This window comes from Pygocentrus nattereri, chromosome 16 (assembly GCF_015220715.1).
Source record: "Pygocentrus nattereri isolate fPygNat1 chromosome 16, fPygNat1.pri, whole genome shotgun sequence".
Taxonomy (NCBI): domain Eukaryota; kingdom Metazoa; phylum Chordata; class Actinopteri; order Characiformes; family Serrasalmidae; genus Pygocentrus; species Pygocentrus nattereri.
In genome coordinates, this window is record NC_051226.1 from 25,155,173 (window position 1) to 25,170,671 (window position 15,499).

The window sequence follows — 15,499 nt, forward strand, 5'->3', positions numbered from 1 at the left end:
AGAGGCAAGCAAAGAATCATGACAGTGTAACAGTAGCTTGTGGCCCTACCATGGTGCTAAATGTCTGGCTTTTCCATCAATTGTTTGAGCTAAATGTATGTGCACTCACCTCTCAGAAACTCCAACAATAAAACTCCAACAGCAGCACTGCTGGTAAGAAACATGGTAGCACACAGAGAGCTCCAGTTTCTCATGCCGATACATTTTGCTGTGGACATGCTACTCTAACAGTAGAAGTAAATGGATTAAAAGGGACAAAGACAAACACGCTGTGAATGTATTGCCAGCAAGACGGTCAAATTCGAGTTCATTACGGAAGGTATGTTATTTTGGAAGTACAACATTCAATAGCTTGCACTTATTTTTTGTCCAAAATAATATTATTGGGCTGTTTTCAAACATAAAACATATTCTGTTTTTTTTTTTTGTCTGCTGGACAACTTGCTGTATTCAATGTAATTTGAACATTAATGTGGTGAATTTGACCAAAATAATGTCACATGTTGCATTAAAACTTAAAGAACTGCAATTGAATGAAGTCATTTTAAGGACAGAGACTTACACCCTTGTTATTAATGTATTTGATGTGGCCACAGAAAGAGCTCTTTGCACTGACCAGCATCTCTCTCTCTCTCTCTCTCTCTCTCTCTCTTTAGGATGGCATGGGTCACTTGCGAATCACGGAGAGAGGGCTCAAACTTGAGGGCGACTCAGAATTCCTCCAGCCACTGTATGCCAAAGAAATCCAGTCCAGACCAGTGAGTACACATCAGCCACAGCAGCCACAGTTTCTAGATACTAACTCACTCACACCCCAGCCAGCCGTAATAATATCACTGAGCATGAGGCGGATGGATGGCTTGATAATGTGTGGGGTGCAGGCCTTATCTCATCTGTCTAACGCTAGCGAAACACAGAGACTGAGAGCCAGTGAAAGCTTGGAGGAGGGAGAGGGAGTGGACGGAATAGCAATGGACTGCCGAGATTAGAAAGAACTGTCCACTGGTGATGGGGAAAGATGGCCTCTGTAAGCCTCTTATTTACCTTTGGCATCTTTTAGACATTTCGGGTAAGAGCCGAAGCAACAAAAAGAGCAGCAACTTGAACAGGCCTTATAAAAATGCTGCAAATACAGAATAGGCTCTAAACATAAACTGGACTCAAAACAGCTGGGAAATGAGGTGGAAAGCTAAGAAGGCACAACTTTGCTTGACTGTGTTAGGTTTGCATGGATGCCCTTGGTAAATTAAATATTCGTGGTGTGGATTTCTCCCTGCACAGGACATGTTATAGTCATGAGAACATGATTTATGCAATAGATCCCAAGCTGCTGCTATTCATTATTTAGAACCTATAGTGATCGGACTCCCGCACAGTGTAAACACCACCCCCCAGGACACTTCCATGTGACCCATATTTATAAATTCATATTGCATTAATGTGTGTGATGAAAAGTGATTGGGGTTTTTATCGTGTCATAGAGTTTCTTCTGGACTGTATCTGCCAATTTTTAGAGAATCAATTTGTTTTGGGAGTCAAATGTTAGTCAGGGTAAAGATGGTTTTCATCACTATAAATGTACGTCGCATGAAAAAGCAATGTGTGAAATTCATACAATAGCCCATATTTGCAGAGTTTTATTTCTATTTAACACACATTTATTTAACACACATTTATAGCTTGTGTGTTAAAATTTAGTCAGAGTGAAGGCATTTCACATCAGGGTGGGAAAAGCTCCTGTTTTCCTTTTCTTTCGTGGTTGGTGTGGGAGGGGCTTCATAGATGTTAATTTTGGTAAAAGTAATTTTGTACAGGAACCCAGTATGAATTCAAACTTAAGGAAATCGCAAAACAGCCCATATTTGTACATTGATTTGTTTTTAAATAATATATGTGTATTCTGGACTGGAAAGAAAAGTACCAAGTGTGAATTAGAAATTAACCAAATTAGCAAAATATTTATGGAATCATTTTTGGTATTTTGCATCAAATTAAGTAAAGCTATTTTTTCTTCTTAGATGTTTATTGTGGCCTGGAAGGAAAAGTACCCAGTATAAAGTAAAAATGGGCAAACTTAGCCAAGTAGTCCATATTGGTGGAAACATTTAGTTTTAATGGTTTAAGAGAGTAAGTCAGAGTAAGGGCATTTTGAATCAATGTTTTTTGTGTCTTAGGTGTTTATTCTGGACTGAGAAGAAAAGTGTATGAACTAAGTATGAATTAGAGGACACAACCAAATTAGCAAAATAGCCCATATATGTGGAACGTTTTATTTTAATTATGGCTTGTGAATGTAGGTTTTGTGAAGGTAAAGGCATTTTGCATCATTTCTTTATGTGAAGAAAGCTCTTTTTGTAATAATTGTTTCATTCAGGACTGGGAGGAAAAGAAGTATTAATTCACAAATAAAAGCGTTTTTGCATTACTGTATATAGAACTTGTGTACTTTTGATTCATGGATGTCTATTCTGGATTAAAATGTAAAAATGTATCAAATAAGACTCAAAAATGTGAATTAACCTATATTTGTAAGATTCTTTGTAAATTTGTGGTTTGAGAGTGTAAAGTTTAGTCAAGATAAAGATATTTTACATCAGTGTAAGTAGAGCTAACATAACACAGTGCCCATTCCATACCACGCACAAATCTAACCAGTGCAAGAATATTCTAAAAATAGTTATAATTAATCCTTTTTATGAAAAGTTATTTGACATGAAATTTAGTTAAACTTCTACTTGAAAACCCCCACAAGACATTTATTTCATTATGGGTGTTTTTCACAGCTTATGATGGCAGTATGCATCCGTGAATCAGAAATGTATTTAATTCACTTAATTAATTCCGTCTATTGCAAATCTAACCCGGATCTCATTAGATACGTTTCTGTGATTTTGACCTAATTTTCCTGAAACCCAGATGTTCTCACAATGATCTGCTGCACCCACTAAGGAAGTGTTTCACACTTGAGTGAAACCAGAGCAACACACTCCTATGTATAATTTACATTATGGAGATCTCTCATGTTTTTAACATATAAGACCACCTGTAATGAAGCAGTAAACCACAGAATAAAAAACTGCTCGCGATACCAATGAGCTGCAGAGAGTTCATGAATTTCAGACACGGCTCGTACTCTCATTTTCAGATCTTCAGTCTTTCTAATCAATATTTAACATGCACAATATACATTAAGAACTTATCACACCAGCTGTCATAACATACCATCATTATTGATTACTGCATTAACATTCAAAAATTCATTGTGATCATGGTGTAAGCTGATTGCTAATTATATATTATAAGTTTATTATCCACATCTTGACCTAAATTAGTGTTAGATAATGGTCTTTATTTCTGAAGACATGTCTTAATATGGACTTATTATGCATTTAATACGCTTAAGTTGAACTAATATGATGTATTAAATAACTAATAAATGAAACTAATGTGTAAGTCATATAGATATAGTAAGAGTTTTATGAGAGTGAGGAACTGAAGGGTGAGCTTACACACATCACAAATGTTTGTAGATCTACAGGAGACCATGGAAATAAACCATTAATTAATTCATTCATTCATTCATTAAAGCTTTGTAACAAATAGCCAGTAAGTTATATATAAAGTAAGTTCTGAAAGTCTAAGTCTTTATCAATTTACCAAGCCTTTACTTCAAAAGCCCTTCAAGACCTGGTAGACCATCAAAACCGATCTTAAACAGTACTTAAACATTATTTTATCTTTGAGAGAGAGGACAAAATCAAGCTCCACTCTCACTTTAGATATGAAAAAATCCACAGGAGTTTCTGTCCATCCTTCCTCTGTGAGAAAACAACTGCAGAGTTCTGTGTACCAGACAGAATTCAAGCTGTTATTAATGCACATGCTGTCCATACATATGGCCTTTAGTAAATGTAAGATAAAAATGACAATCTTGTTTGGAATATACAGTTTGCTTAAAACAAAGAAACTTAAAAGTTAATTTTTCAAATTGCTTTTGTTAACCATTTTGTTGTCATGTGAAGGCTAAAGTAGAGAGCTAGTAGCAGCTTTTACACTGGTTATGGCTGTGTTTGGAGCTGTAATTCTGGGAGCTATTTTAAACATTTTTTTGGAATATGAAACCAAAAAGCAGAGCTATAATTTTAGGATTTTAGGTGATTTTCTGTGCCGAACTACTTACTGATGCTGATGTCACAGCATGATGTAATGCAAACTAGTTAGGGTCAGGTCTGCTGTGTATCATATGTGTATCATGTCAGTAGCTTAAACCATTCTGAAGTTATGAAGGCTAGAAGTTACCGGCAGTTTTGCTACAGGTTCTAGGAGTTACAGGAATTACTTTATCATAATATAATAAAGTAAGTTGTTAGTAGTAGTTGAAAAGTGAATGAACAGTTGAGTCATCAGCTTTTTTCCTGTTTTAACAGGGTAGTCCACTTTTCCTGCAGTCATCTAAAAATGTCTCCATCAACATCCTGAATGGGAAGAACCAGTTGGTCTCGCAGTTAATTGCAGGTAAGTGGTCACTGACTGAACTTGCCTTATGTCAGACTCAAAATCATAAGGTAGACTTAAATATGGAATTGTTCCAGCAGTTAAATAGCTGTCTGATGTACAAATACTCTTATTTTAAATCATAGTTGGGAAGGTAGTGTCCTCTAAAATGTATCAAACTACTGATGTAGACACAAGCGGTCCTTAGCTTGGACGTATTGTTCCACAAGAACCTACAATTGGTATATTAACTTTTAAGATTTTAAAAATGTTCTTTATTCTTTGTTCTTTTTTTAAAGAACCATCCATGGAAATGTTCTTTATAGAGTACCATACATGTTTTTCTAGGGCATCACGCCAGAGAACCCACTTTGGCACCAATATTTTTAAAAGTGTATAGGTTCTGCAGCTGCCACATGCACTTTGAACCTGTGGGCCAAGAAATATAGTGTCTGAAATACATCCTGACCCTAGGCAGGCAATTTGGGGCAGTCTGTTAAAAGAGGGAGAATGAAGTCATGCAGCAAATGTTAGATTTTATGGGACAGATGGCAATATTACTGTTTAATAAAGAAGGAGTTCTTGGATGGCCAGAGTTTTGCTCTCATCTCTCATGGGATCACAGCTCATAACTATAACCACAGATGTATTAATTACAGAGTATTAGTGCTCTGTAATTGCAAGTGCATGGATGCATGTATTATGTAGTCCTGGTTAATAGTGCAAAAGTGGGGGTGCATATCAATGAAAAGTAATTTAGCCTGAAATAGGCCAGTAAAGTGACCGCAATTTTAATGTCATGTTAAAAAGAAGGTATACAAATCACAAACGAAGAAAGAAGTCCATTAGGATACGGGTTTTAGTCACTGAATTCTAAACGGGAGTTTTCAAAGTGAATTGCTGCAGGTTAACAGCACTTGCCAAAGTCAGGTCACCTGATTTAGCTAGTGAAAGGCTGGATAATAGGGCTGGATAATTAACTGACTAGTTCAATCAGAAACTGGGAACGTGTTAAGGCTTATGCACACCAAGTACATTTTTTTCAGATGAAAAAAGGACGTGGTTTTTAACGTAGTGGGGCCAGGTACGATACATTTACCTACATATTCTGTAAATGTAGGAGGAAGATGGAAGACGAAGAAGAAATGGATTCCTTGAGTAGCAGCAATGATGAATTCATCATTTTGTGTGCTGCCGCTAAATGATGCACACACTGGGTGCGCACCATACTACAGAAAAGACAAAAACCTGGGGAGTTCCACTGCCTTTAATGAGAGCTGAAGCTGTAACAAGCAATTCCAAAAGCTATTTCTGTGGGCCAGTGGAGGAATGTGAGGCTCTCCTTCTACTTGTTGCTACTTATGTTGAAAAAATCATTTTTAATGATTATCAGTGACCAAAAAACATTAAGATATGAGTGTTCATAGTGTGGAAAGCTAATAGTGGTTCTTCGTGGGCATGAACAAACCAGAATGCACCTAGATCATCATTGACCAGGCTCTCAGCTGTGGTCTGCCATATGTTTTTTAACCTCCTTATTTTAATAGTTAGAGGGATTCTTGTTGTATAAGCTTTTGTGCTGCGGTGTTGGAGTCCATCATGGAGTATTATATGGCATATACAATATACAAAGTAAAAGATTATTCCTTCTGTGCCATCGTGCTGCCCTTGGTGCTAACATAATAAAGCAAATCAAATAAGGATGCTAATAGAAATTGGCACTATTGTAATGGGAACCAGATAAATACAAGCTTCATATGAAACAAAAGAAAATGTTTCTGCATTAAATATTTTCGTGTACTGACATGCAATGTTATGACTGTATCTGACTCTCACTGTGAATAAAATTCAATGTTTATATTCATGTGTGCACATACAGTTTTGTAATGGCTTAAAGTATCTCTAGTGTGTTTCAATCAGACCTACACACCAACTTGTACTGACTGCAGACAGGTGGAGCTGGACATTGTGAAAAATGAGCCCAAATGCATAACAAATCAGGGAGGCTGTATAATATGTCAGAACTCTTGACATGGAATCACACATAGGTTGTGTTAATCTACCACTTGGAAAGGATCAGACCCATCTCAACTAGTTCATGTTGTTTTAATGACCTTTCGGTTGAGCTATTGTCCACAGAAGTCTAAAATAATCAGCTTCTATTCATTTGTTAACATCAAGTAAAACAATGCAGATGCCAAAACTTTATATCAATGCCTTTTTTTCTTTGAAACAAAGAGAGGGCTCAAGCTACTGGCCCATTTATACCAGCTGTCCTTACTGACAAGTGTTCAACACAGAAACAAGCATCTCATCTTACTGAAATCCCAGGCTTTCTCACATAACTGACCAATTTATCTCTGATAGAGCAGATTAACAATATAAATCGGCTCTATGAACAGTGCTATGCTATATGACCAAATTTACGTACCTCAGTGATGACAGACATATTTGGCTATGCAAGCTAGATACTTATGTGACAGAATGCTTTGGAATTGCTTTGGAATTGCTTTGGATAACAGCAAAAATAGGGAAAACAATAGAAAATAATCTACGCTACTTAAGAGACTGAGGCATAATGAATAAAGTAAAAAATACTAAGCATGTGAAAACTTCATGAAACCACAGAAAGGACTCAATGCCTACTTACATAGTGAAAAACAGTAAAACAATATGAGAAGGACGTGCAGTAGCAAAATAAACAAACTGTGAGGACGCTGGGGGTTATCTGTCTGCACAGTTTCCGATATTGAATCTTTAATGCTACACTGTGTACTTTTACTGATCTCTCTGGTGGAAACGTGTAATTGCACATTGAACATGTGGACGAACATTTTGGAATATTGGTTGTCCTTTGAACCCCATCTCTGCGCAGATGACTCTGATGATTGTGAACTTATTGAAAGAGTATTTAAAAAACTTGGTCAAAACTTGGTTAGGGATGTGTCTCTTAAGGATGTGAGTGAACTATCTGCTGTTGTCATCATATCTGCATCAGTATAATCTTCATTTTGCAAAAGTGAATTCAAAGTGTTAGATAAGGGAAACTGTTAATCTCTGCAGAGCTGTGCCCCAAAAAGAATCCCGTTTAACATGCCTGCTATGCCTGTTACTCTCATACCAACACCACATACACTACCATGTTAGTGTCACTGCTGGGCAGAGAATGATGCACCACCCAAATAACGCCTAGCCAATAGCCAGGCACTTGCTCAGGCATTCACTGCACTATTAAATTGCTTTGTTTTTTGGTATAGCAAGTTATTAACACCCATGTTTAGTTTTTCAAAATAACCACATTATTCAAACAGCGATTTTTAAAAAGATTATCAGTGACTTGTTGGCAGCTTTTCCAGCGCTGTGGTGATACGTGACAGGTCAGTACTGCACCAGAGGGGGCATCCATATGAGATGAAACCCAAGCCAACCCACAAGCTTTATCCCTAACGCAAGGTTGGGCTGAACCTCACTTATACAGATCTTGAACAATGACAGAGGCAATATAATATACAGCTTCCCCCCATCCCTCCTACAAGCTCACCACAATCAAACACAAGTCTCGCATTATCTCTCTCTTTCTGAGTCACAAGATGTGAAACATGTAAGTGGGGGATTTAATAATTCACAGATAAACTCTAAAATGCAATTAAAAAGCTTCTCTTTACAGGTTCCAATGGAGTTCACGCACGGGGCAAGATGCTTGAGGTGAAGTCAAGCACAGGAAAGCTGCTGTTCTCTGCCGATGACCGTGAGGTGGTGGTGGGGGCCGAGAGATTACGAGTCATGGGTGAGTGAACAGGATTAAATTAGCTGATTTATCAGAGAACATTTTCATTTGAGTTCATTATGATTTAATCAGACAGACAGCTCTGGGCCTGCTTTTAAAAAGCTTTTCAATACAGCCCTCAAAGAAAAGACTTTCTCTGAATGGAATCGCACATCTTTTGTATCGTCATGGCTCACTGTGACTGACCGACTGCTGCTTTGGTTATTTAACACAGTGGTTCTCAATCCTCGTCTTGGAGTTTCACTGCCCTGCATATTTTAGGATTTTCTCTAACCAGGACTGGCATGTGGGCAGGGTAGAATGGGCAATGCCTGGAGGCAATTAGCAGCACCACTAGCAGCCTCGCTCCCAGTTTATGATGTCATATGTGATTACAGGCTATAAATTGTAGCATCAGTGCTGGGCTAACCTGATACCACAGATCTCCTTTCATTAATATGAATATGAACTTGAAACGAATAGGCGCTGCACTTTTGAAGAAAGTTTCTTTCCAACTAACGCTGCAGCCGATACGGGGAAGCAGGGCGGGGCTCCATACCGCAATCCACACAATGTTCAACTAAAATGACTAAAATAACCACATATTAACCAAAACAACCAATTTTTGTCATTTGATAATGAAATGTTACAGTTGTAAAAAGCTTTTTTAAGCTTTAGTAAGACAACATGTATAAGGACCAATGCAAGTAAACCTCTCCAGTCTCTTTTTCCCCATGAATCACTGGGGCATGTTCACATATACCTCAGGTAAAGGCTTTCCCCTTCCTTATGCAATTAGATATATTATATCTAAATTGCTCAGAAATACCGCCTGAAAAAATTAATACCTTATAGTTAATGACTGTTTTGTTGGTTTAAAAATTCAAAGTATACAATCAATGCTTTTGCACACTTTGTGGAACCAGGCCTGCTCCAAGGCCAGGGCTGAGAACCACTGAATTAACCAAATGATCTATAGTTTTATAAACTCACAGTTGATCTTTTAAAGTAGCACAGCTGGCCTTGCTTTTTATACAATTTTCAGTACTGTGGTCCTCACCTGTGATATGATGAAGCTATTACTTCTGAAAGCTCAAATGGATAAATGAGTAGAATGCCTTGGTATTGTGTTTCATAATTGAAAGGCATTATGGCACTATGTGAGACATCTGGTGCACTTAAAAGTTTACACAGGTGTATAGCCACTTGCTAAACCATACAGAAGTAAGGTGAGCCTTGTTTATCTGCTCTGCTTTATACAGTATTAACCAGATGTTGCATCACACCTGAGTCTTAGAAGAAGGGCAGAGAGCGAAGGTGATGTAAGAATCTTTTGTAAAGTCACAGTAAATGCCTCAGATACTGTGCCTCATCATAACTGATAATAAATCATTCAGCATGGACTTTCAAACCTCTGCAAAAATGTAGCGATCCTTCTCCAATTAAAAATGGGGAAGACCATCTTGGCCTGAAAGCACTTTTTTTTTTAAACGGTACAGAATGAACCTAAATGAGCCATCCTGCAAAATAGAGTGGCTTATTTGGCTACTTTTCAATGTATGCAAATTGATGAGACTATTCTAAGCAATAGCCCTGGAACAAGGCTGAACTGATCATTGGTGATAGTCTACTGAAATAAAACACTGCCAAAATAATGGAAGCCTTGAAAGGACTATAGGTGGGTGATGAATAAAAGTAAAAAGCTGAATTAATGATTCGAGACACATAATGAGTGCAGATGCTTCCATACAGGTGTTCTGCATGATACAGCTAAGCAGTTAACATCCTACCATGATTTGTGGTAAAGGTCTTCAACCCAACCCGAGCCCAACCAGTGCCCAATAAAACATCAGGTTCTGGGACGCTTCTTCACGAACAGCATTGGCTCTGGTCTGTTTTCTAATAAATGATGTTTTATGTGTGTGGTAGATTGACAGTTGCTTTCATGCATTCAGAATGAATCTGGTGTTTCTGGTGTATTTGCAGCTTGCTTGCTAAATTTGCCCAAAGCGTGTAAGCACTCCTGAAAATAGCAGCAGTAGGGAGTAAACATAATACATACATACTGTTAGTGCATTATAGCTGCGTATAATACCAGTTTATCCCAGCAACTCAAGTGCTTAGTAAGAAAGCAAAGCACTGTAAAACTGTTTCCATGATGATCCATCTCTGTTAGTGTGTCAAAGCTGCAGTTCATATGTGAGCATTCAGTAACTGCTGGACCATTTATGGGGGGCTGGAAATGTTCAGCTTCATCCTTGTGTGTCCATCTCAATTTTTTTTTCTATTCCAGATTAGGTTGGGTTTAAAGCTCACGTCTGTGCACACCTCTATTCTCTGGCATGTATAAAAATGTTGATTTCATCTTTTTTATCAAGATGGCAAGAGGAAAGAGATTTTGAAAGAGTGGTCATTATTGGGGCAGCACCTTCAATTTGAAAGACTGGTCAACTGGCAAATGTTTCAACAGGAACAGTGACTAAAGTGAAATCTGCATTTAAATTTACAGGGAAGACATCAGTAAACAGGGCTGGAGACTGTATATTCAGTGAGCATAATGGTAACGTATGAAAAAACAGAAAGGCAGCTGTTCTTCAGGTGGCTGACAGCGCAATGCAGGATGTGATCAGACTGTGTAGGCAGGAACAGTCCATCCACATCTACACAAAGAGGGATATTACAGTGGTGCTACAGTACATGAACACCTCGTTTACAAAGACAAAAGCTTGTTTGGGAGCTCAGTGGTGTAAAAAGCACACACACTGGACTACAAAGATGTGAAAAAGTGATTTGGTCAGACAAGTCATCCTTCATCAAGTGCAGAGTCCACTAAGAGAACAGTACAGGCTTGAATTACTGACCCCTATAGTGTGAGGCCTGGTGTCTCTGTATGCAGCAGGGGACATTTTGCTGGCATGATTTGGGTTCACTTGTCTCCTAAAAGGGAAGCGACACTGCAAATCAATACATTATTTCGACTGAGCACCTCTGTTCCATAAAAAAAAAAAAACCTTTCTATCCAGGATGACAATGCCTTATCCACAGGGCACGAGGGGTTACTGAATGGTTTCACGAGTATAAAAATGATGTAAATCATATGCTATGGCATAGCACAGGCACTGAATTTCAACCCTTCAACACTTATGGCAGATTGTTGATGGACGTATTAGACCACCACCATAATCAAAATACTATATGAAGGAATTTCTTAGGAAAGAACGGTCCCTTGAGTGCAATTCCAGAGACTTGTAGAATTTATGCAGAGTTGCATTGCTTGTGTTTGCTCAAAATTTTATAAAGACCACAGTGTAAATGTGTTTGATAAAAAAAATAATAAAAAACATAATAGTGTTATATCAAAACTTTATATGCAATTTTTTGCTTTGATAATTTAGGCCATTTAAACATCAGCTATCCTTTAGGCTGTTCATAAGGAATTGACCAACCAAAAATTGCTAGTTACATGAACATATGTTAAAGTAACATATTTCCCTTCTCCTGTAAAAGGATGTGAGGTTTTGTTAAGACAGCAACAGCATGTTTCTGCTGTGCCAGACAAACTTTGAAGCTTCAAAACCAAAATTAGACACAAATTTTAGGATAAAAAAAAAAAAAGAATTCCAGAAAAATACTGGAAGGGATAAAGAAAGAAAGCTTATTAATGGGAATGCTTGGATGGCCAAAGTAAGTTTTGCTAATAAATAAACTGCATAATTTCTTGACAAAGTAGAGATGCCCTAAAATATTACTAGAGTGCATGAAATTTATATGTCTGTTTCTGTTTCCACTTGAATTAAGTACTTGCTTTTAAATTTACTTAAAAATCGCAAGTAAAAAAAGTACGTCAAAACTTTTAGAAAGAAGTCAACAGTAAGGTCTACAGTACAGTTTAATCCACATCCTACATCATTCGTCTTGTACATTTGGTTTAGGAAACAGGTAAAATGTCATTCCTGCCTGATTTGAGCCTTATGAAAATGAAAGGTGTCAATGGTCAAATGTCTCCATGAATGTTAATAACTATTGTGAACAGGGCTTTAGTTATTCAGCACCCACACATGAGCACCACCGGCAAAAATCTTTCTTTAATGTTATATGCTATTCAAAGCTTTTAACTGGATAAAAAACATTACTCATCCACTGCGCATCTTCTGCATTATTAAGCATTATTCCCAGCACGTCCATCTTGTTTCTGACTAAAGTACTTACAAGCTCAGAAGTCGTAAGCATGAATTTCCCAGAGGGACTTGAAGGCAGCATATGACTGGATAATTGGTATTTAGGGGCGGGATTTTGTCAGAATTGCACTATGTTTGGTTCGGTTCAGTTCAAAACTGCATCACTTGCTTTTTGAAAGTTTTCTTTTCTTCCACTTTAAAAGTAATGAATAGCAACACATACTGCAGAAAAATAGTTTTTAACTAATGGGAAACTGATTTTTCCTTTCCAAACTTTCCAAACTGGGGGCGTCAACAGAAAAGCTAATATAAAATAGTTGGATTGTAAACTGGGTGTATTTTATATACTTGACTGGGCCCTGTTTACAACTGGCATTAACATGTATCCTGGGAGAACCTATCATAAGCGAACTGCACTTAGTACAAGTCTGAATGAGGTACAATGGAGACACATTGTGATCTGATCACCCAAACCACCAAAAATGACTAACTACAGGCATACAGTCAAATGTTCATAAACATATTATCACAAACACATGTATACCCTAAATGTGTTTATCCTTGACCCAGAGTAAATCATTTGCATCACTGGCTTTTTGCTGATTGTGATGAGGCTTTCATTTGCATAAATGCATAAATGCATAATCTGGGGTAACGACCACAGAAGCAATGCACTTGGACCGTAGAGCAACGAAGAAGAGTTATATGCTGTGAACACCGGGGAACACCAAGCAAACCAGCGACCCACACTGCTCACACCAGCTATTCAACTTGGTGGGTGTATTTATTTCTTCATGAAGAATGGCCTACTTTGTCTTTTGCGACAATTTCAAGTGGAACTGTCTACAGATCCTTATTGCCACGTGTAATTCTGGAACATCTAGTGCTCTAGGATCTTAAACATGCTTTTGAGTGCCAAGTTATCAGTAGCCTCTGGTCATATGCTGCTGCTGTGCTCTGTTACCAGTATTATTGAGCAGAAGGACCAAACTGCTGTTTAATGCTGCTTTATGAAAGCCCCTGTGCTGCTAATGCAGTATTGGCCCTGCTCTACCACACTTGATTCTACTAATAAACTCATTGCCAAACCCTTTCTAAGCTGAAGATGTGTTAGGACCACGGAAACTATAAACTTTGCAGTGCAGGGATCCCGCAGGGATGAGATTAAGCCTAGCTGTGCTAGGCTACAAGGAGAAAGCAGAAAAGCCAATCAGAGCACACACTAATCTAGTGTCTCTCTTTCAGACAGACTTACTGTAATACCCAGTGAGATCATTATTTAAAAGATTACTAAAAGAACAGTCAAAACTAAACGTATTCAGAGAATTACTAAAAAGCACTATAATAGGGATGCGCAATATTGACAAAATGCTACCAATATGCTATAAAACACTACATATTAGACTATACGTAAGATATTACTGTATATATATATATATATATATATATATATATATATATATATATATATATATATATATATATATATATATATATATATATGTCCCTATACACAAGACTAAACATATAACCAAAAATAATTACATTACATTGCTACATATTATAATTGCTATACACTTTATAACATATTAAAAGCAACATTGAATTAATAACGTGACCGAGTTAGTGTGACTGGCCTGCCTGTTTTGATTAAAATACGTTACTTTTGCTGGATAACAAGAACACTTTGGTTCAGAAACACTCATCAAGAATTATGTTTGGTCACATCAAAGAGTAAAACCATTATGGTTGGTTAGAGGGCTCCTCTCTGCAGCTTTCTGCAATATCCTTTTTTCAAAGGCCAATATCATGATAACAGTTAAACCGCAGACTGACTTACAGACCCTTGTCTCTGCACTGTAAACAATTTTCACACCAAGTCTTCTTCTCATTTTTAGTAGACTACATTTCTATTGATGTTTTTTCCTTACACTGTTAGTTTATTTTCTCATTCTATTCTGGTAGTTCATTTCATTTTTAATTCCACTGACCTACTGTACTGTGCAAAGGTCTTTGGCAACTGAGAATATGTTATTCAGATGAACAGTCAGCATTTATTTTTAAAAATACCCGCCATAAATTGTGATTTTAAATGTAGTCAGCGTGTAATCTTAAGCATTTCCAAAGCTCTCCTCCAGGAAGCTGAGCATTACCATCCATTACTGCTTCAGTTAATCAGTCATTCATTAAATTAAAGCAGGTGCTGCTGATGGAGTTTAATAAATGTTGATGTTTATGTGTGTTTATTGTAATGTTATATAGGAGTTTTTACAGGCAGAAAGAGAGCTGTGCAATGGCAGAATGATAACTGATAAGAACGGACAAGGTAATGTCACATTTTCAAAATGCTATCAAAACTGTTAATCCAATGATTTCACACACAGTTTCTAGAGGGGCATTTCCCCGTTTTAGGTGGATTTCACCACAATCCAGCACCAAAAGTTCAACAAATTGTCCAGAGACATGAATTCTTGTTACAAGCTCATGTCTGAAACTAACTGCTAGATCTTTTGAGTGTGTTCCCCAATAGCATCATAGTCTTAAAATGATCATCTACTGTTACTGAGAGCAATGCAGTTCATCTTATGATGATATTGCAGCTATGGTGTTTTTCTCCAAACTGTCAAAACAAGACCAACTCAACCTTAAACTGTAATTACTACAAATCACTTAGATTTCAGCCATTCATTTGTATTAATTACTTGTATTAATATTAATTAGTGACATATTGCTGTGAATGTTGCTATAAAGGATCCACTGTGTAAAATCTACAGGCTATCTCTGGTCTCCCTCCCGTTTACACCCAATGTTGACACTACTTTAATCTATTTTCCAGTATGCTTGATCATGGTATATCGAACCAGTGTAATGAACTGGATAATTAGATTGAATAGGCATCTTCTAATTGGCTAATGGATGGAAGTGATATTGTAAGGGTCTATGAGCTGTATGCTACATTTCAAGGGCACTGTTTTTGCCTATTTTTGTCTATGTAGGCCCCCTGGTGGTCATAGGGTCTGGGGCACATGCTCGTAAAGTCCTCTGGAGGACGCTTTATTGT

General features: G+C 37.4%; 1 protein-coding gene across 4 annotated transcripts in view; it reads left to right on the top strand.

Moving 5' to 3' along the window:
- sgcd (sarcoglycan, delta (dystrophin-associated glycoprotein)) overlaps positions 1–15,499 on the top strand; it is a 260,353-nt gene that overhangs the window by 190,661 nt on the left and 54,193 nt on the right. For all 4 annotated transcript variants that reach the window (XM_017705158.2, XM_017705159.2, XM_017705155.2 and 1 more), the window contains exons 3-5: positions 657–758; positions 4,428–4,515; positions 8,162–8,281. In XM_017705158.2, the coding sequence (XP_017560647.1) occupies positions 657–758; positions 4,428–4,515; positions 8,162–8,281 (310 nt within the window). The remainder of the gene's footprint in view (positions 1–656; positions 759–4,427; positions 4,516–8,161; positions 8,282–15,499) is intronic.